The sequence below is a fragment of the Xenopus tropicalis genome, chromosome 2 (genome assembly GCF_000004195.4).
Source record: "Xenopus tropicalis strain Nigerian chromosome 2, UCB_Xtro_10.0, whole genome shotgun sequence".
Classification (NCBI taxonomy): Eukaryota; Metazoa; Chordata; class Amphibia; order Anura; family Pipidae; genus Xenopus; species Xenopus tropicalis.
Genome location: NC_030678.2, coordinates 40,983,457 through 41,006,589, shown reverse-complemented (window position 1 = coordinate 41,006,589; position 23,133 = coordinate 40,983,457). Strand labels below are relative to the sequence as shown.

The 23,133-nt window shown below is 39.3% G+C and overlaps 1 protein-coding gene across 4 annotated transcripts in view; it reads left to right on the top strand.

The window, feature by feature from the left end:
• Nucleotides 1–19,694, top strand: part of slc51a-like.1 (organic solute transporter subunit alpha) — a 59,243-nt gene extending 39,549 nt beyond the window's left edge. For 3 of the 4 annotated variants that reach the window (XM_031895659.1, XM_031895658.1, XM_031895657.1), the window contains 7 exons: nt 11,745–11,896; nt 12,616–12,689; nt 13,063–13,221; nt 13,782–13,893; nt 15,577–15,723; nt 16,637–16,742; nt 18,437–19,694. In XM_031895659.1, the coding sequence (XP_031751519.1) occupies nt 11,745–11,896; nt 12,616–12,689; nt 13,063–13,221; nt 13,782–13,893; nt 15,577–15,723; nt 16,637–16,742; nt 18,437–18,618 (932 nt within the window). In that variant the 3' untranslated portion in view covers nt 18,619–19,694. 4 annotated transcript variants of the gene reach the window in all.
• The last annotated feature ends 3,439 nt before the right edge of the window (nt 19,695–23,133 follow it).

Sequence of the window (23,133 nt, the reverse complement as noted above, 5' to 3'; positions counted from 1 at the left end):
GCTTAAAATGCTTCCTGCATATATAGTTTCCAGATAAGAGATCCCACGCCTGTACTAAAAAAGCATAACAAGCAACCCTGGCCACGAGCAGCTACAAATCCAATCTGCCTAAAACCCTATATACTTTCAGGATAGCTGCTCTCCAATTTGTCCCGCTTACATCTCCTCCACCCCATGCGTTCATAAATAAATTCTGCAATAGTTTTGTGCTTCTAAATTTCATGTACAAAAGCTTTAAAAGATACAGCATACTAATTATGGATCATTGTGTATTTCTGTATTGCTGAAGTCAAATGTTATTGCTTTGCAAGGCTGTTAGCATTTTACTATTTTTATTTTTTTAGTTACCGGTATTTGGGTGCCTTGATTGTGTGATACTTTTTTGATACAGTAGAGAACAGTATTTTACCTTTTTAATATAAGTTTATACAGACTAAAGGTGGCCATACACAGGCCGATAAAACCTGCCGAGTCAGCAGCTTATCAGCCATGTATGGGGCCCTCACACAGGCCTGCTCAACCAATATCTGGCCAAAAATAGTCCAGGTTTAAAGATCCCACCGGGGCGAGGAGTGCATCGGTTTATTGATGTGCCCCTCGCCCTGACAGTCTGCATCTCGCCCATGTGATCTGATATCACCCACCTCAAGATGGGAATACTGGGGGAAAGATCTGCTTATTTAGTGACCTTGCCAAACAAGCAGATCATTTATGACAGGTTTAATATGTGTCCAGATTGAGAAAAGACCATGATAGTCTGACTGTGACGCGCATGGACCATTCCAACCCTCCCTTACCTTGTTTCATTGTGAAGAGATGAATTCTGGGACTTGGATTCCTTCTATGCACCACCCACTATAGAAAGTAGAGGGACATCAATTTCTAGAATTCATCACTTTAAAAAAACGCTTAATTTTTTTCTCTGGGATAGTTACATAGTTACATAGGGTTGAAAAAAGACCAGAGTCCATCAAGTTCAACCCATCCAAGTAAACCCAGCACCCACAACCTATACTTACCAATCTATACACTCACATACATAAACTATAAATACAACCACTAGTACTAACTGTAGATATTAGTATCACAATAGCCTTGGATATTCTGATTGTTCAAGAACTCATCCAGGCCCCTCTTAAAGGCATTAACAGCATCTGACATCACAACATCACTAGGAAGGGCATTCCCCAACCTCACTGCCCTCACCGTGAAAAACCCCCTACGCTGCTTCAAATGGAAGCTCTGTTCCTCTAATCTAAAGGGGTGACCCCTGGTGCGTTGATTGTCTTTATGGGAAAAATGAACACCCCCCAACTGCCTATAATCCCCTCTAATGTACTTGTACAGAGTAATCATGTCCCCTCGCAAGCTCCTTTTTTCCAGAGAAAACAACCCCAACCTCGACAGTCTCACCTCATCGTTTATATCTTCCATCCCCTTTACCAGTTTAGTTGCAGTCTCTGCACTCTCTCCAGCTCATTAATATCCTTCTTAAGGACTGGAGCCCAAAACTGCACTTCATACTCAAGGTGACCTGTATAGAGGGGCAAAATTATGTTCTCATCCCTTGAGTCAATGGGTGCTGTTCTTAAAAAATGCACTGACTTGGCGTTCCTTCCATTAGGGAACTGTGACAGCCCTGGGGGGGGGGGGGGGGATCAGTTTTGTTCACTGGGGGAATGCTTAACATACTGGTGATTTTGGCTTTCCTTGTCCTTTAACAGGTCTAGAAGAGAACTGACTTCTTTGCTTCAAAAGTCAGAACCAGAACAGAAATGGACAGACAAGTACTGTTTTCAATTGCAATTACATTTATTAATAACATTAAACTGAGGAATATTTTTTAATGTACATTTTGTTAGACGAAAAAAAAAGAACAGCTTTTGGGTGGAGATCCCTTTTAAAGAATCACAATGTGAATGCAGTTCCTGCTAATATTATGCAAACAATGAAAAGGTTATAGTGAGCCTTGTAGAGACTCCCAGGAGCCTTGGGGAATGCCTCTGTTCGCTTCTCAGCTGGAAGTTTATTGTGTCACTGGCAAACTTGTCTCAAACACGTGGGAATCTGATTTACAACCTGCTTTTATATCTTTTGGTTGATATTTACCTGGACGTGCCCTTGCACTTATATAAGAAGTAGTGTATAGGAAAGAAGGAGTCCCGCTCAGTACTGTGTGCACTATCCTCCCTGCTAAAGGTGTTTTTTAGTCCCAGAGCCTCAGTGCCGGGCAAGGAGAGAGGGGGGCTGTTTTGTTCTGTGTCTCATAACCATTCATATACAGGAGCTGGGCTTCCGGGCACAAGGAAAGCGCAAGAGAGGCGACAACCAGCAGGAAGACTCAACAAGAACAAGCCTGAAGCCCACTGACTAAATGGATCCTGAGCAAAATGATACCAAACCACCATTCAACCCCATCTGTGCCACCAGGCAGGCTCCTTACTCACATGAAATCCTAGAAAGTAAGTGCAACTCTCAGCTCCAACTTTGTGAAGTGCATTTTAGCTCACTTGTGCCTTTATTTTCTGCTGGGCTTTCTCTTACTTACAGCAGGAAAAATCCTTTCCCCAAACACATTCCAGATTATTTAACAGAGATATTCAATCTGAAACCCTGGTTGCTGAACTACAACTCTCATATATCTAAAAAAGAAATTCTTGTGCATTGTAGTCAATAAGAGCAGGAGGGCCACAGATTGTATTTCCTGGACCATTTATTTGTAATGTGATTCGGTTATTTCACTGATATTCAGCATTTCCATTACTATTATTTTATTATATAATCTTTCTGAACTCCAGCTCCCAGCATTGCTAAGTGGCTGCAGACTCAGATATAGTTCTGTGGTGCATGGGTCCCTAACTGTGGGTCTGCCCCCTGTAGCTCAAAGGAGTGGATAAGGACCCATGCTGATTGCTAGTGTTCTGAAATTAGGGGTGAACTCTATTTGCTGCCCTGGATATTGCTGCTTGTATGGCCAGATTGGAGGGAAAGATTTTGTTTGAGGCTACCAATAGCTTTCTGATGGAGAATGTATGACTATATAAGAAATTAAGCAGTCAATATCTTTTTGGGGTGCCTAAGCCTTTCTAATCTAAAATAGATTTTTTGGGTCAGTTACAGGTATAACAACTCACTACCCCCCCACATCCTCACACTATGAACGTGAACAGCTCCCCAAGTGGGACATTGATTAAGTTCACTCCTGATATTATATCTCCATTAACTAGTTTATTTTTACTTTCTGTATCGTTGTTTAAGTTAGTTCATATATATATATGCACAAGTAACAGAACGTCACAGCTTTACTATTGTCGTAAAAAAAAAAAGATTACTCACTACGGATAATAGAGTTACAGATTTTATTGTTAATAAATGGGATAACTTTGTTGCAACCGGAAATATATGTATAAGGGGCGGCGCCCCAACAGAGAATATATGTACCGACAAAAGCAGAAAATATATGTTATGGGTAAAATATTCTTTACAAGATGTAACCATTGATAACACTGTCACATATAATAAGCAATTTATATGTATGTTGGAAAATATTCTAAAAATAAAAATATTAAAAAAAATATTATATAGATTTTTTGGGAATCACTATTGAATTGTCTCTTAGTACCTGCCTCTAGGTCCAGTGTTCAATGTGGCACCTTTAGTTGGCACATATGCATTATATACTGCAACCTGTTAGTGACTGGTATCATGTGTCAGTTATCAGTCTGCATAAATATAGACAACAGTATACCACAGCCTATTAACATACATTAACCAAGAGTTGCAACCTTTTCATATTGATAAAAGCTAACTGATGATTAACCCCTTATAGGTCACTACTTCAGCACAAACTGTAGTTCACAAACAACTTAGGATAAATTCCCTAATATATGTATGTATCTTTGATCTTTAGCTAATGGCTTGGGGTTCAGAGGTGGGTCTCCAGCATATGACAACTTTATGTATAAATATTTTGTTGTTCTTATTGTACTATAAGTACAAGTACTATATAACGGTTAATGTTGTAACAAGGAAATATTACTTATAACATGCAATAAAATGTTTGTGTTTAAACTACTGTCAAGTATATGTTACCTGGTTGCTATGGGTTTGTAGAACAGGAGTAAACTTTGCACCTACTATTACTACACAGCTGATAACTTGCAGTAGGAGGTGATCTCATGCATTTATGGTTCTTTATTAAGCAGAAAAATTATCAATTCTTGGGCAAACTCTCTAGGACTTAGGAGCTGCTACTTGTAAGTGGTAAGAAATAGGTTTAATAGTTTCCTTTGGGGGAAGTGGTCTATTATACCCTCTCAGAAAACAATAAGTCCTATTTCCAGCGGCTGCAAGTAGCAGGATGCAGGCAGAAGTGCCCAAATGTGTCTGCACTGAAATGTGGGATGAGGAATGCTGGGGCCCCACCACTGACCGACTGGCTTATCCCTAATGGGTAGCAAGAATCTGTCCTTTACTCAGACACCAAACCGATTAATATGATACACCTAGTAAATAATCCTGAAACATTGTACACTATGGTGCGTTGTAGAGAAGCAGAGCATTTCTAACACTTGTTACCAACCTGTTACTGCATGGAAAGTGCAAATAAAACTTTTTTGGCACAGTTTTGTGAAGCAACAAATGCAACTCTCTGGTTTCCAGTAACTCCCCACTCGCTAAGGGATATTGTTTCAGGAATAGGAAAGAAGAAAACAGAGAACATTTTGTTGTGCTTTAGTGAATTTGCAGTGAAGGATAAAGTACAGTATTTTTTTATTTCAGATTAGGAATTCTTAAACACCAGGTGTAAACTGAAAAGCTGGCACCTCTCTGATTGCCTCCACAATAGATAAGTGGGCAAAAATATATGGGATGTCTTTTAGATAGATTTGAAAATCCCATTGGGTGGGGGGGTGCACCAGAGCATGACTGGCCTGCATAGGGTATTGGCCTAGGTGCCAAACATTTGAATCAGCCAAATATGGCCAAAAATGTAGGTGACCAAATAGGGCAAAGATCCACTTATTTGGTGACCTGTGTATATCTTAAGTCTGGACTAATTTATACTGTTCTAATAATCTCTAGGACTGATTTACTAAGCATAGCTATGATTTAGTTGGCCATACACAGACCAGTATAAGCTGCTAACTCACCTCCTCCAGACCAGCAGTTTATTATGCCATTAGACTAAAGCTCATACTGAAGCAATTCTGTATTGCAATGTTGTTTTGTAAAAACCGCTGACAATTTAGGCATTGTAATACATAGGATATTGCAGGTTAGGAATTGGTTTGTGGTAGAGGAGAGAGTGGGGTATAACTCACTAATTATGAAGTTGGCTTACTGCACCCCCTTGCAGAATATTGGTGCTTAATCGCAATATGCTCATTAAATTTCTTTCCAAACTTGATAATTTGGGGTCAGTAGCCTCTGCCAGCACAATAAATGTAATGTATATTAGTGATCATTAACTACTAAATAGTTAATGAAGGCAGCCCAATAGAGCCACAAGAGGAGGTGTGCAGAGACACCAGTGGAACAGTCTACCAAGGAGGGGATGCATCTTGGGAAAATATCTGGAATAATTCAGTTGATGTGAAATGAAGCCTATTGGAAAGAGGCACACTGTGCAGGTATCTGGTGAAAGGTTTGGTCCAATCTGCTTTTCTGGTGATCTTCTCTGTGGCAAGTTAGTTAAATCAGGATCAGATAAAACAAAAGGGCATTATTAGTATGGACATGGCCCAGTTGTTTTATTTTAAAAGATGTCTAAAGGTGTGGGTCAAGAACTAAATGTGAATGAGGGAGAGATAGTAACACAAGGTGAGAACTTGTGTTCTGTGCGGTGTGGTGTTACATTCCAGACCTTAACAACTACTGGAATCAGTGAGTAGCTCTGTTACTACAGGTTGTATCCGAGTCCAGTAAGACCCTTATTTCTTCCCATAACTTTGGCTATTAGTATAGCTGTTGAGTTTTCTTTGGAGTCTGTTTGCCACCATGGAAAACCATCAATTATTCCTGCATATCGGAGAATCCACAATTTCTTAGTGAGTGTCTCAGGGGTGTTTGACTGGTTTGTGAGGCCCAGTGAAGCTTGCTGAAAAAAGTTAGTGAGGCACATCCTAGGCCTATCTCTTTAAAAATAAAGCATCTAGGAGGCTACTCTACAATCTAGCAACCCAGTAAAGGTTACCTCAAATCTATATCAAAACCTACTTTCAACAGGCCCCAAACCCTGTCACTCCGCACAAATATGGTGGACTTCCCAAATACCAGCACTCACCCAAGACGATTGGGAAGAGGCAACAGACACAATGTACAACTATCTTTTATCTGCCAGAGACAGGTTAATACAGTATAAAACCTTCCATCACCTGTATATCACACCACTAAGGTGGCACCAGATGGGCCGTACCCCAACAGATCACTGCCCGAGATGTGCAGCAAGCTCTGCTAACTTCTTTCATATGATCTGGTCATGTCCCCACATCGCTAAATTCTGGTCAGCAGTAACTAAATATTTGTCAAATAACTTAGCCTTCCCTACTGTGACTGCTCCTGAAACCTGCTTGCTAGGAGTCCTAGACAGTATAATTGCTCAAAATAGCTCCCGGATACGCTACAGAATATTACTGTTCTATGCTAAAAAAAACTGTTGCAATGCACTGGATGGGCCCTACCCTCCCCACCGTTACAGCCTGGAAGAATCTAGTGAATACCGTTGCTCCTCTCTATAAACTCACATACGAGAATAGGGGCGCACCCGACAAATTTGACAAAGTTTGGGGCCCTTGGTGCGACCTAGAGGGAAACTAAAGGACTTCACTCCCATTTACACTGTAAAACCCCCGGTGTCTCCCCACTCTTCTCTATCACATCCTGAACACTCAGTTCAGTAGGCTGACGAACCCAATATCCTGTAACTGCTGCCAGATTCACGCTCACACTTTGTAATGTTGCACCTACCCCTTTAATGTCTGTAACAAACCTTAAAGATAGACCTGAATAAGAAAGACCAGCTTTTTTTTTTATTGTAATGTTAAATGTGTTATTTTATGTTTTTGTTTGTATTAAAATTAATAAAATACACCTTTCAAAAAAAATAAAAAAATAAAGCATCTGGAAGGGGCAATTTCCAGGTAAGGAATTAGAGGCTCTTGCGAATGGACTACCGCTCTCAATGTTCAATGGAGAACCCTAATCCTAAATCCTAAAAATGAATATGGCTAGAAATTACATATTTTATATATTGAACTTATTGCACCAACCCAAAGATTTATCATTTCTATAGTAGTAATGATCCAGGCCTTCAAAGTTATGACAAGGGCTCACCATCTTGGATGATGATAAGGTCATGCACCTGGGATGTAAAAATATGCAGCCACTTATACCCCTAACGGGACTGCACTAGGCAAATCCATAATGGAGAAGGACCTTGGAGTCCTTGTAGGTAATAAACTTGGCTGTAGCAAGTAATGCCAGGCAGCAGCTGCAAGGGCAAACAAGGTTTTGAGCTGTAATAAAAGGGGTATAGATTCTTCCACTTTACAGAGAGCTGGTAAAGCCCTATGTAGAATATGCTGTTCAGTTTTGGTCTCCAGTGCTCAAACGGGACATTTATTGAGTTAGAGAGGGTCCAGAGAAGGGCAACTAAGCTGGTAAAGGGTATGGAAAGTCTCAGTTATGGGGAAAGACTGGCCAAGTTAGGGTTGTTTACATTGGAGAGGCGCTCAAGAGGTAATATGATAACTATGTATAAATATATAAGGGGATCACCTGGCAATCTTTCTAATGCTTTATTTACCAGTAGCTCCTTCCAGCAGACAAAAGGGCGCCCATTCCAGTTAGAAGAAAGGAGGTTCCATCTAAATATTCTAAAGGGTTTTTTTTACTGTGAGAGCTGTGAAGTTGTGGAATTCTCTCCCTGGCTGATACATTATATAGCTTCATGAAGGGGTTGGATGGCATTTTAGCAAGTGAGGCAATACAGGGTTATGGAAGATTGCCATCTTGGTAAGGAAGGATTTTTCCCCCCTCTGTGCCAAATTGGAAAGATTTCAGAAGGGTTTTTTTTGCCTTCCTCTGGATCAAATAGCATTTAGGCAGGTTAGATAGAAATAAAAGGTTGAACTTGATGGACATGTGTCTTTTTTCAACCCAATTTACTATGTTACTATGTATGTTAATTATAAGTGTCAGTGGCACTGCACATGCTCATTGTGCTCCGGCTTGTTTTTAAAAGCTAAGCTTACAGGCCATTGCAAAACATCAAGTAGAAAATGAGGTTTGGCTGTTATATAAGTTGATGCTACAGGGCTAATAAATTCTGGTATTAATTGCACTGGATTCATGTAATGAGAAGTTATTTACTAATCAGCCTTATATTGTGACTTTTATATTCTATATATACAGTATATTGTGAGTGGGTCACTAAGCTCAGGTAAGAGACCGCAGCACAGAGCATGTGCAGGGAATCAGCAGAAAAGAAGATGGGGAGCTACTGGGGGCATTTTGGAGGCACAGATCTTCCCTGCTAAAGGGCTGAGGTTGCCTTGGGCTGGTACAGAAGCTCTAAACATAAGGTGCCGCATTTCTACCCTACTGCTTTAGTTAAGTTCTCCTTTAAGATATGTCAAGACACATAATTTGATTGATACTATAGACATGGTACCTGGAACTAGAAGACTAAATTGTACTTCAGGCTGATGTCTGTCTTGGCGACCCAACAAGCCAGATTTTTTCTAGCCATATTGCAGAAAATGAAAAAGAAATTATTTATCTTGCAGTTGCACAGGCTGCTGTGCTGATTCATGTTAACCGCACAGTCCTAGAGTCATATCAGAAACCCCCTAGACTCCATATAGAATGATACGGGTTAAAATGTTCTGGAAAAGAAATGCTAAGAATGTGAAATGAATTCATAGGAATGAAGGTTGGTGTTTGACAGCAAACAGAAATGTATATGATATTGCTACTCATTGAGTCATATCTCCATGATGTTCGGCCTTTCCAAAAGGCCTATTGATCCAGAGACTTGAATCCAGCCCTAAGCCTGTTTACAGCAATCTGTTTTATGGTCACTGACCGGAGCAGCTAAAAAGCTACAATTTTATTGTATTGGCTTTGGCTTTTATAACAACACTATGTCTGTTTGAATAGGACTCTACCAACTTACCACACCTAGATTTTGCAATTTTATGCCACTGAGTTTCTGCCACTTCAGTTAATCTGCAAATGAATCTTTATGCATGACCCTCTTTTAGATCAGTTCATAGATATTAGGCCTCAGGTGATGCTCTGATTGGTCTATTTAGTTTTGCCTTGAAAATTGCTATTTCACTTTTCTTCCTCCTATATAAAAGCTTTCTTGTTTATGGCTTTTGTCCTTTAAGGCCATTGGCACACAGGTCCTTTACTGCATTTTAAGGGCAGTTAGGGTACAAGGTGAATAACCTATAGGTACGGTACCAGTGAAAGCCACACCCACATTTTTACAGCTTTATGGTTGTTCTTTGTGATTACAGAAGGTTAGTGACACGAGGAAATTTCAGTGTGATGCAAGTTTTGGAGCACAGCCATAAGAAGATTACGTATCCAGTCATTTGTACCAAGCAGTATCATGCCGAGATTAGAAATCCACTATAATAAATAATCCCATTCATGTTCCCATGTGCAGTAAATGAGGTCCCTTAGGCTCCGTCAGCTTCTTCAGGTCATAATTAAATACTTGAAGTGCACACACTCTTTCCTACACCGGGTCCCTGGCCATTCATCTGTTTAGAACCCAAGTGTGGGTTTAGCATGACCATTTTTCAGGCCCAGATTGGCAATCTGTGGATTCTGCCAAATGCCAGAGGGGCTGCTGTTAGATGCCATAGGCAGTCACTATTTATTGGGCTACAGGGGCTGTTTGGGCTTCTGTGTACTTGGAATGCCAGAGACTATTATGGAAATGCCAGGCCTGCACTTTGTATTAACCTGTGTTTGGGTTTGCTTATTTATAAAAAGTTTAATTAATCGCAAATAATGGGGTCTTTGGGAGACGGCCTTCCTATAATATGGAACTTTCTGCATGACGGGTTTCAGGATAATGGATCTCATACCTGTACTGGTTTACTTATACTCTCTCATCACCTCGACTTGTCAAGCTAGACTGTGATTTGGGCCATTTTCATACAAGGTTCTGTGCTGCTCCAAAGCAGGAAATAGTCAAATAAGTGTATTTTCTATAAAATAAACTGCTGGGGAAAGCAAGAGACTTCAGGAATTCTGATAAAGATACAGGGACATATCTAAAATAAGTCGAAAAAGTCTGTTTTCATTACTTTTCTGGAACTTTTTCTTTTGTTTGTGCTTTTCAGTTGACTGCCATTCATGATTCATAATGAGTTTTTTTGTGGTAAAACCGAAAAACTACAAAAACTACAAAAAACAAGTTTTAGTAAACCCCTCCTAAATATCCTCTATTTATGCGTTCACTGAAATATTTGTCCTTTTGATGAGGGCTTATTTGTGTCCGGAACTGCAGTTGGCCAAAAATTGACTTATGCGTCTGTTTACTAAAGTTTGTAAAAATTGTCTATAAATTAACGCCTATTGTTGCTGTGAATATTCTTGCGACAAAATGAAAGCCACTCCCATGTTTACCAAAGTGCAATGATCCAGAGTTGTGTCGCAGTAAGTGGCAATATTTAAGCAAGCGTAGCAGTTAGTTTCTGTGTTATTTCTAGTGGGACTTTATGCCGCTTATTTAGGTTATCTGCATACTCTGCTAGAAATTTTGCAGATTTTTTTTTCCGCCACTGCAATTGGCCACATTAATTAATAGTTTATATAAAATAGTATTTATTAGCAATGTATAAATGTATTAATAAATACATTTGACCAAAAAAGTAATTTCAGGAATTATTTTTACATTATATTGAAAAAAAACAAAATTGACTTTATATCCCTCCCACTATATGCTTTATTTCACATAACTCTCCAGGTGGCAGTAAAAATTGGCAACAATTCTGGCGATAATCTTAAATTAACCTTGTGAGACAGTTTAAATAGCATGAATGCAATGATAGGTGATAATATATAAGTGCTCGCACTTACCCTGCGCGTTTATTGAAGGGATCAAAGCATAATGTTGTCTATACATCTAGCCCTGGTAAGGCCTCACCTTGAGTATGCGGTGCAGTTTTGGGCTCCAGTCCTTAAGAAGGATATTAATGAGCTGGAGGGAGTGCAGAGACTGCAACTAAATTGGAACTTACCTAAATAACGACATAAGATCTGGTGTTTCAGATGGTAAATTTAAATTGACATTTATTTTACACAGATTTCTACACTGTTTCGTTTTACGCAGCATAATAAATAGGCCCCTTAGGGAGAAATTCTGATTGCAAATTCTAATAATGCCTTTAAGAGTGGCTTGACTGACTTTTTGGATAAGCATAGTATCCAAGGCTTTAGTTATTTAAGATGTATAGCTAGTTCAGTATAGGTATTTGTATATATATATATAGCTTAATATATATATGAGTGTATCGCTAGGTCTGTATGGATATAAATATGCACTGGGGGTATTTTGGAGGGTTTGAACTTGATGGGCTATTGCTTGTTTTCCACCCAAATTAATTATGCATGTAACTATGTAAACAAGTCCTGTAGTCTTCAACTTGTCTATCAGATTATAAATATGTACGTAAGGGTGAATAAACTATAAATGACAATTGTTCTGTTTCTTCTTCTAGATCTTGATATAACTGGGATATTGCTCTTTGCTATTTTAACATTTATGACTCTGGTATCACTGTTGGTGTTCTTGGAAGAAGCTTACTATATGTACAGAAAAATTCCAAACCCCAAAAATTCCATAATCATTTGGATAAATGCAGGAGCCATGGTAAGTCTATTAGCAAGTTACATCCATGAAAAGTTGCCTTTATTGTTTTAGCCATATAATCAGTTGGAGCCCATACATGCAAAACATAGCAAAATAAACAAACAAAATAAATAATGGAGACTAACTGAAAACTTGCTTAGATGTAAGTCTATAACGTTCTTAATCCACTTTAAGGGCAATGGCACACAAGGCTATTATCGGCATTTTGGCAAAATGCTTGGAATTGCCCCTCTATTGCTTTGAATGCAATGGCAGGACCCTATCATTGGACTTGTCAGTCAGGTGATTATCACTCATTTCAGCCAAAAGAAGGTAGTACATTGCTATTTATATGTGGCCACGTTGCATTGGAACTGCTCACTTGACCCAGAGTCAAATGGTTGCATTGCTTGAGGACTACATAGTGATGTGCCAGATAAGCTTGTCATTGGGTTCACTGACTTAGCTGATGTAATAAAGGATGTAGTAATCTATAGGAACTAAATACAGTCTATAACAAAGCTTGCATATTAACACAGGGTAATGTAATAACAAGTTTCACAAATGTGTAACACATAGCAATCAGTCAACAAGTAGCACTTCCTGGTTACCAGCTTGTAAAATAGTCTGATTGGTTGCTATGAGCTACTAGACCTGGTGCAAACATCAAGACATTACCCCATATGTTTAAACTATCATTGTAAGGTCAGCTTTACTTATTTAAACTCTTGTTTTTTTAGATGATTGCAACAACATCCTGCTTTGGAATGTGGATTCCACGTAGCACCATGTTTACTGACTTCACTGCTTCTGTGTAAGTATTTTATATAATTATATATAAGTATATTATATACTATATAAAATAATATTTTATATAGTATATTTTTTAATAATTTACATATAGTATATATATGGGTTGTGTGATGAAGAAACTAGTTCAGACCAGGTGCTTGGAGGTTGGAGATGGACAACCATATGTGGAAATATATAACACTGTAGCCACTTGTAGTCATCCTCCCATTGTCTGTGCTTCTCCTCTGACACATATTATCATTCAATATCATTTAATATTTAACGTAATGTGGGTGGCCATTTCCAGTTTGCAGCGGGTAAACGCTAAAGGGAGTAATAGTACCATTAGTATCATGTGCATGGATTCATGCATTCTAACCTGCTTTCTATTAAAGGTTCCTTGCAGTGTTAATACACAAGTTTCAGCTCATGCTGGTAAATGAATGTGGGGGAAGAAGAGAATTTCTCTCAACATTTGGTGATACGAAGCTGAAGATTAGCACTGGCCCCTTCTGCTGCTGTTGCCTGTGCCTGCCACACAAAGACATCAACAGGTCAGTTTTAAGGAATCTCAGCGGCTTAGAAACCTGGAGTTACGCACCAAATAATGATCTTGTGTTATAAGAAATTAAGTAACATGTCACTTTTTTTTACTAAAGAATGGAAAATGAAAAACAGGCAGGCAAACATATGGTACAAATGAGATTTTTTTTTTTTACCCACAATGCATCATTCTTTCCAACATGCTAGAAGACAACTAGGTGAATAACGTTTTAAAGGATGCTATTGTGTACCCAAGAACACACCTAGTACATGTTAGTAAATGAGCCCTGATTTGAATGGAAATCTGAGTTTTGAGTGCTATAGCCCCTATTTGTGTATGGAGATTTCCTGGTACACATACAGCACGCATGCATATCCTTCCCAGGCATGAGATTCTACTTCAGTCTCACAGAAAAATAATAATAATGGCCTGAGAGCAAAACATTGGAACTTGATGCTTTGTTCAATAATTGAGGATGATTATGGAATAATGGAGGAAAGGCACAAAAGTAGAATAAAATAATTAAAAAGTCATTTCCTTACACAACTGTGCTCTCTGTCCCATTTGTAGAAAGACTTTATTCATCCTGAAGCTGGGTACATTTCAGTTTGCCTTCCTACGGCCGGTGCTTATGTTTCTGGCTGTGGTTCTTTGGACAAATGGAACTTATATGATTGGTAATGTAAGTACTTCTGTATGTGACTGTGTAATTATGACGGGTTTTATACCAAAATATAACCCACATTCTGCACTGCCTGGCGCTTCCCTTGGATCTAGGTAGATGTTCCTGTGTGCTGAAGCCTTAAAGAATGAAACCCTCGCCCCACCCCTCACCCTCCTCCAGCAGCAATGCCGCCCCATCTCGGACCTCTACACTTACCTTTACAGCACCAGAGGGGGTCCGGAAGGGGGGGCACATCGCTAGTGTAGAAAGCACTATCTGCACTAGCAGAGCCAAATTTCTCTTTTAAATACCATAACTGGCTCTTAAAGTTGCCAGGAGCGGCTTAAATCCCATTTAAAGTCTCTAAAATACCTTGAATTAATGGCATTCTTGTATCATTTTAGCATTTCAAGAACAACTTTGACTTTTAAAGTAAACAGGCAGCAATCAAGTAGTTAACAACTTTAGTCAGACGTTTTAAAAATAGGGTTCTTAACAGTATATAAAAGTCATCTTGTCATAATAATCATGGCGGCTGCTACTCACATAAACAAAAATAAATGAAGTTAGAATATGTTTCTATGCAGTGTGTTTTACTGTGTAATATAAAAAAATGAACTCAGTTTAAAAGCTGCTTGAAAGGGATTTATTTCATTGAGATGGAAGGTTAATGGTCAGAATTTCATAATCTAAATATAGTTACATAGTTAATTTGGGTTGAAAAGATAGAGGATCAACCCATTAATATGAACCCCAGTACATACCTGTATATTTAGATATATATATAAACCTACATACCTTCACTAAAATAACTGTGACTTTTAAGATCACAGTAGCCTTAGATATGTGGCTTGGATGATTTCTAGATCCTTGTATTCATCCAGGCCCCTCTTAAAGGCATTAACAGAATCTGCCATTACCACATCACTAGGAAGGGCATTCCCATAACCTCACTGCCCTCACCGTGAAAAACCACCTACGCTGCTTCAAATTGAAGCTCCATTCCTCTAATCTAAAGGGAGGGGGCTCTGGTGTTTTGATCTTTTAATGGAAGCACCTTTTCTCCAGAGAAAATTAAAAAACACCATGACAGTCTACAATCATAGTTTAGTTCTTCCATCCCTCTTACCAGTTTACTAGTATGTCTCTGCCCTTTCTCCAGCTCATTAATCTCCTTCTCGAGGACTAGGGTCCCAAACTGCTGTAAGCATAATGTAATATGAGAGGCCCTTGTGATGAAAAACATTTTTTTAAATCATCTTTATTATTTTAAATGTCTAGTTTTGAAGCTACAGACCATATAAGCTTTGGATCAGCGCCGCTAAAATTCTCTCTGAACTGCTCTCTGATCTCTCTGTAGGGGATTTCCCAGACCAGGCAACCAAAAAAAAAAGTTCACTCTGCATTGGTTCTGCCCTCTCCTGCTTTATTTGCATACCTTTCATACCATTGGCTGGCAAGAAGGCATGTGTGGTAACCAGTTCAGTGTCAACTTCCTGTTAGGGCTGAATGCAAGTTGGTGTCTGTGATCCCTTCCAAAGAGAGAGGAGAGCAGTACTGATCCTTGTATGTAGCTTCAAAACTACACATTTTCATTTTTTCTGACAGGGGCTTTTTAAATTCCGAGTATTATCTGAAGGTAAACATCCCCTTTAACAACAGCTGACTGATAAAATGTTGTACCATCTTCCTTTCTTCCAGTCATCTGCAGAAAAAGCTACTATCTGGATTAATATTGGAGTTGGTATTACCACAATAACAGCCCTTTGGGCAGTGGGAATTATGTTTAATCTAGTAAAGGACAACTTAAAGGAGAAAAATATCATTGGCAAATTTGCAGTCTATCAGGTGAGCTCAGATTTACATCACTCTGTAAATGACTATTTAAAATACCCTGTGCAGATCATTACAAGTATACATATATATATATATATAGAGAGAGAGATAGAGAGAGAGAGAGAGAGAGAGACCGCACTCAGTACCGCACTCACCGCGATTTACTATACAGAAAAAAGTTACAAAAAATCCAACATTTTGAGCACAAATGTATATCCATCCCTCAGGATCTGTAACAAAATAAATTATTGTTATTAGGAAATTTTCATTTTTCTATACAGCGGTGGCCCTGACGCCTGCACAATCTCTGCACCATCAGCAATTTTGAGATTCTATTTTGGCGGCTGGGGGCATATTTATTAAAGAGAGGAATAAAGCTGCGCACAGTCCCAGGAGTCTCCTAGCTCTGTTCATTTGTAGGGGTTTGTTTAAGGCCAAACTCTCGCTTTCACCCATTGATTAATATGCTGCTAAAATCCCATAAAAAAATGAAAAGAGCAATTATTTTCCTGATTATTTCCTGATTCGCTCATTAGTATATATACATCACTGCATCCAATATGAATCTTTAGCATGGGCTGGCACATCCACACCTTTTAGCAATGTGCACTTAAAATTGCGCTGCATCTGGACAGAACACTGTTACTTACCATTTTAACTATTGAGTATTTTATCTTTATTATTTTGGGAGGGCTGCGGGTTTAGTGGAAGTGCCGACACACACACACACACACGCTGCAGTGCAGTCAGTCCCACAACGTTGGTGCGTGTTTAGGTGCGGTGCCTAGGGCAGCAATGGACCTAAATACGCCCCTGGGCTGATGATCACCATTTACAAATTTAGAAGAATGGACCCCCAGCTATTGCTGTCACCCATTTTTATTTGCTATTTTTAACTGTATATTCTGCTTTTTGTTTATTACAGTTTACAGTCATTTTGAGCCAACTGCAAACCTCAATCATTAATATTCTTGGTACAACCGGTGTCATCTCTTGTGTTCCTCCTCTCCCGGGGCCATCACGGGCTTCCTGTAAGTACTATCCTTTTTCCTACATCAAATCATTTCATGTTATGTTTGCCATGGCATAGTAATGTGATATTGTGAGATTGGAAACTGAACAAATTTAGATTCCCTTCAATTCACTCTTATATGTTACTTAACCTGAAACCTTCCAGTCACAAAATACTCTTCTAGTTACACTTTAAGGAGGCATTTGTTAAAGGAACGGTAACACCAAAAAATCAAAGTGTATAAAAGGAACTACAGTATAATGTGCTGCCCTGCACTGGTACAACTGGTGTATTTGCTTTAGAAACATTACTATAGTTTAGTAAATGAAGCTGCTGTGTAGCCATGGGGGCAGCCATTTAAAAGAGAAAAGGCACAGGTTACATAGCAGATAACAGATAAGTTCTATACAATACAATGGTGTTTTATCTGTTATCTGCTATGTAACCTGTGCCTTTTCTCCTCTTTTCCAGCTTGAATGGCAGCCCCCGTGGCTACTCAGCAGCTTTTTATATAAACTATAGAAGTTTTTCTAGTTTAGTTGGATTTGATTTAGTATTCGTCTGAATCTTTCACAAAGGATTTGGGGTTTGGCCAGATCCTAAAATAGTGGATTCAGTGTCTGTGTGTGCACATGTAAATAATGGTACACTGACATCTATGAACAATGACTCCAGATTGTAAATACATTATACACTGAGAGACAGAGGGTAGTGGCACCTAAAATACATTGAGAGATAGAGGGTAGTGGCACCTAAAATACATTAAATACATTGAGAGACAGAGGGTAGTGGCACCTAAAATACATTAAATACATTGAGAAACAGAGGGTAGTGGCACCTAAAATACATTAAATACATTGAGAAGCAGTGGGAACTTTTTACCCTTCCAAAAAGCAGGCATCCTGAAAGCTGGAGAAGATTTCTGCATTATAGAAATGAAAGCAAAGTCAGGAAATTGTTTGCTTTGCTAAAGATGCTCTCATGAGCATAGCACCAAGGAGAAATCCTGATTTGCTATTATGGGACTTGGGTCGTATTGAAAGTACATAGAGTAGGAGAAACAATAGGGTATCTGAAAGCAGTAACTTGCTCACAAGAATACATGGGACCGGGGGTTTTCCGGATAAGGAATCTTTTTGTAATTTGGATCTCCATACTTTGTCTACTACAAAAATATTTATTTAAATGTTAAAACCCAATAGGATTTTTTGCCTCCAATAATTATTGATTACATCATATTAAGTACAAGGCACTGTTTTATTACAGAAAAAAAGGAAATCAGTTAAAAAAAAATGAAATTATTTAATCAAAGTTGAGTCTATGGGATATGGCCTTTCTGTAATTCAGAGCTTTATGGATAAGGGATCCCATACCTGTAATGCTTCAACAGCCTAAACTTGGTTTATACCCACATATTGCTATTATTATTGCCGAGCAACTAAGAAGTTGTTTGCATGTTACATGAACAGCAGGTTTTCTGAACAGGAGAAACAAAATAAGAATATCACTTCAAAATCAGGTGTGACTAAGAGCCATGTTTTACTAGGTGTAAATATATATAAACAATTTGATTTGGCCTGCAGCCCAACTATTTGATGCTAGGGTACTTGAACTGCAACTCCCAAACCCACTGAACAGACAAAGGAGGATGAGTGAGCATTCTTGCCCATTGACTGACTCTCTGTATATAAATATCTTCTGTTTGTTTGCCAGACATGAACCAGCAGCTTCTCATTATGGAAATGTTCCTGGTCACAGTCATCTGCCGAGTGCTGTACCGGAGGAGATATGATGATAAAAATCTTTTGGAAAACCAAGAGACCAATGATAATTTACGAAACAGCATGATGCATCTGAATGGCAAAGCTTTGGAAGATGGACCCCAAAGTGTTTAAAGGGCACCAAGACACATTATAATCTCAGTGTACCAACTGCAAGGTGTAGTGGCATCTCCAGAAATGCTACCCCTGGTCTGACAAAATGTGCAGTGAAATTGTGACCTTGTGCCTCTGCCAATGCCCAACCAGAATGTACAGTGCAGCTGCTGGACATTCTAATGCTAAACTGCCGAGTAGTCACAGTAGTGAAGTGATAACTTCAAGCACAGTGACCTCCAGGAGCAGTGGCAACCATACTGGCGCACTAAGGGGGTGGGCTGCCGCTCTACTTTGTACATATGTAGCTGGGTAACAACAACAAACACTGCATTGAACTTGGACATTTCACTTTTTTTGGGTGGGGGCTATAGAGTTATCATATATATCTTGTATGTATACAATTTGAGCATACTTGTTAAGTATTTGGAGAAACCTTATGAGTTCTTGATAAATGATAATGTATTTATATTGCTAATAAATGTTATTGTATGGGAGTGAGTATGCCTATGCCATAATACTGTTCGCCTGGGTTTCAATCCATCTATTTACTTCCAAACACACGTGCTTCTGAGCGGAGGCCTCCTGTCTGCTTTGGACTCCCTTTGTCTTCCACCTCAGCAAAGGGGCAGTTAAACATCATTGTCACAGACAGATGCAGAACAGAATGGCAAATAATTAAACATTCACAGCAACCAATTGTATAGTTGCTTAGAAAGCACCTTGTTTTTAGTTGCTCAAACAGCTTCAGATTATACGAGTGTAAATTATGTTTTTAGACTCGCTGTGCTTGCTGTGCTTGCTATGATGCCACAGTGAAATAACTATGTATTATGGGAAACCCTACTGTTACTTACAGAGCCAAAGATTCCAGAATAATTAAGCCATACTACCAACTGGATTAAGAATGATGGTTCAGTTAGAGGAGCTGTCAAAATAATCATAGTTGTTATGTATGCCGAGCACATTAATGGCAATATCTGCAGCTCGCTGACTTTTTATTGTGGTGTTATTACTGTTTGAGTGCTCCTGTCATGCCTAAATAAATGCTGTGATTCTACAGGAAATCATATAAAACCAATAAACCTAATATGTAAGATCTTTGTCCAGTTAATCAAAATGCATTCATCAAACCCCCCTTTTTTCTTTGCTGCTGTTATGTTGCTCACTGGATACTCAGCTGGAGCTGTACCCCCTCTAAGATACCCACCCATGGGGGATTCAGCAGCAGAGGCAGTTTAATAGCTTGTATGTGGTTATGACTATATAGTAGCCACAAATAAACATGGGATTAATCATTTCATCGCCACAGTACTGCAAAGATACTAGTACTGGAGGCTGAAGCGAGCCTGCCGCCTGTATTACAGCCATTTCTTGGGTTATTTATCAGGAGTAATGGCTTTACATTTGATTGCACTTAAGTGGTGTCATTTTGGAGAGGAATTTCCTTTGTACTATGGACCCTGTTTATTTTTTTTTGATTGTTAAGCAGTTGTACACAAAGGTGTGCCTTTCTTTTTATTGTAGCTGCCTGTAGATATGTCTAAATCAAGCAATTTTCTATAAGCATCTCTCCCCCAGAAAGGTAGAAACAGTTTCTACTGTTGTCTCCCAGTGCACACAGCAATATTATGGCACACCCATAGGGTCATTTTCAACAAATGTCCCAGAGCTAGGACACTGGGCTGTAACCCAAGATGGCTGCATGAAGAAGTGAGAAGACTTACCCCCATACTACCCAGACCCCTCACACAGGTAAGACAAGGGTCTTGCGGCAAGAGGGCCCCTGCACTCTCTCAGTATCAATATATTAACATATATAAGATATTTTGTGCATTCTTCTAATTGTGCGCTGTACCCGGAAGCACTGAACCTGCCTGGGTGCAGGTACGCAAGCTGATATCTGCCAACAAACGCCAGGCGGATGCACCCCCCTCACACCTTGTGCGTCATTCAGGCAGGTACAGACTGCATTGGGGCCCTGACCTTCTGGCAGGCAGTATGGATAGGGCTACCTGCACCTTTTAATGCAGCTCAGTGCAGAGCACAGAGGGGCACAAATATAACTCCTCCATCCTGCTTGTTGTAAGAAAATTCATTGGTGTTTCTTTGGGAGGATCAGCCTCCCCAGGCGCTTAAAATCTTTCCATGCACTGTCCCTGGGACATTTTAGTGTTTTTTTTTTTTTTTTTTTAACAAATGATAGTAACCCTTTTAGGAATTCTAGTGATTGTTGTATTTGAAAGACACTGGTTTGGTATGAGGGATTTTTCCAGGACCACCATAGGGTGAGAAAGCGGGGATCAATGTTATTCCCCCCCCCCCAAGTAATTAAATGGAATCCAAACTACCCAAGCATAGGCCTCAGGTATTAATTGCATTAATACCCCGGCTGACAAGAAGTCCATGTTCTTTATTCCCAGGTTCCAGATGAAATGATATATGCGCTTAATTCACCTCTTTTCTAACAAATCATAATGTAAAATCAACCAGATTCATAGAATTATTTTTCTGTGCCCATAAGGACTCATAAAGCTGTTCTTACACTTTTTGCCCTTATTGCATAACCCCCTGCAGTGTAATAAATGATTTAATAGAGTTTAATAGTCATCCATGGGTGACAGATATTGCAAAGCTATAAAGGTTCCAGCTTGCTTCATTGCTGCTGTGCATCGTCCCTAAAGTAACATTAAATACAGCTAATGGATTTTAAATACACGGCTAATGATTTGTATGCACTGTAGGGCTCCTGTACCATAGGCTGAGATGCTCTCTGGTGAGCACCGCACTGTGTAAATGAATACCAGCCTATGTCAGGAAATAATAAGTGGATACAAAATGAAACCAGAATTAAATGACAGGACTTAAAGCTTGTAAAGGGCAGGAGCCATAACATGCAATAATATATAGGGTTATCCACTGGAACCTTATGTAATAAAATCTAATTATTAACATAAGTGTCATAGCTGGGGTTCTGCAGGATGACTCTGAGAAAATAATATACATTATCAATGGATCTAAATAAGCCACGAGGGGAATTACATGACACCGTAAGTACAATGATAGCATTGCTCTTTCCTGATTTGATTCATGTTGCAGAAAACACAAAGTGCATTCAGAACACAAAAACTTGGCCCTAGGCACGAGTGGCGGCTCTGTACATGAGATAAGGGAAGATGAATCACTATATGAACAGTAAATGTAGTGAATCAGCCGCATTTCTTGCATGGCCTGATATTTAATGGTGGCAGGGAAAGCCTGTTTTATTTAGGCTGCAGATGCCATTCCCATTGAAAAAGACTACTTATGTCCTGCTGTAATATATGGGCCACAGTGCCCTCAGACTATCCTGCAGATTTGTTCCTAGTACAGGTATGGGGGTCTGTTATCTGGAAACCAGTTATACAGAAAGCTCCAAATTACAAGCCATCTCCCATGGACTCTATTTTAATGAAATAATCCAAATATAAAAGTAATCCTTACTGGAGGCACAACAATCCTACTGGGTATAATTTATGTTTAAATGTATTTGTAGTAGGCAATTCAAGGCAACTTCGGGAAATTGTAGCGACGTGTATGCCATACTGGCGGTGGGATGGCATCGTGGGGAGATTAGTCACAGGGCAACTAATCTCCCTGTCTGCCACTGCCCTTAAATTATGGAGATCCAAATTATAGAAACACCCCTTATTCAGAAAAGCTCAGGTCCCAAGCATTCTGGATAACAGGTCGCATACCTCTAAAGGAGATATCAATGCTGTCCTATATGGTGTATGCATAAAAGTAGAGGCATTTACTTACCAGGAACAGTGCAATATTTGAAAGCAAATTGCCAGTATTTCTAACCACATTGCAGCAATTTTTTCCCTGAATGCCAACATTTTTGTGACCCATCATTTTCCTTTAGGAATTACATTGTTTCTTATGTACAACGTTACATTGCCATTAGTATGTGATTGCTAAGTGCAACTAGTGCCACTGCCCACTGTGCCAACCCTGGAACTTTGGGGACGTGCAAGGAGCATGTTTGGACACGTGTCAGTACGTTCAGCCTTTGTGTCTATTTTATCATGACTTGCAATAGCCAATTACCCTTTTAGGGGTGCTACCATTTGAACAAGGTGGCAGCTCAATGGTCCTGCTGGGAGGCTGCACCAAAAAGAATCACACACTCATGATGGATTAATGCTGCGTACTGTAAATTACATTCACCACTGGGAATCTTAGAACTTGTACTCCAACTGATAAATAACACATGCACCATTGCAATGGCTTTGAAATATCAGATGCAATTGTATTGGGCACATATCACTGGCTACTGGCTACAAAAATGCTGGAATCTGGGGGAAAAATGCCAATAAGACTGTGTGGGTCTTATTTACAAAGAATTATGCAGGGAGCAAAAAATGTGTGCAAATGGAGTGCAAAGACTTAACTTACTGGCCTCACCAGAAATAAAAGTCAGCATGTGAACAGAGCAGCGTAAGGGCTGCTTCTCATATAAACCGCTTGAGTTTTAGACACAGAATTTATCAC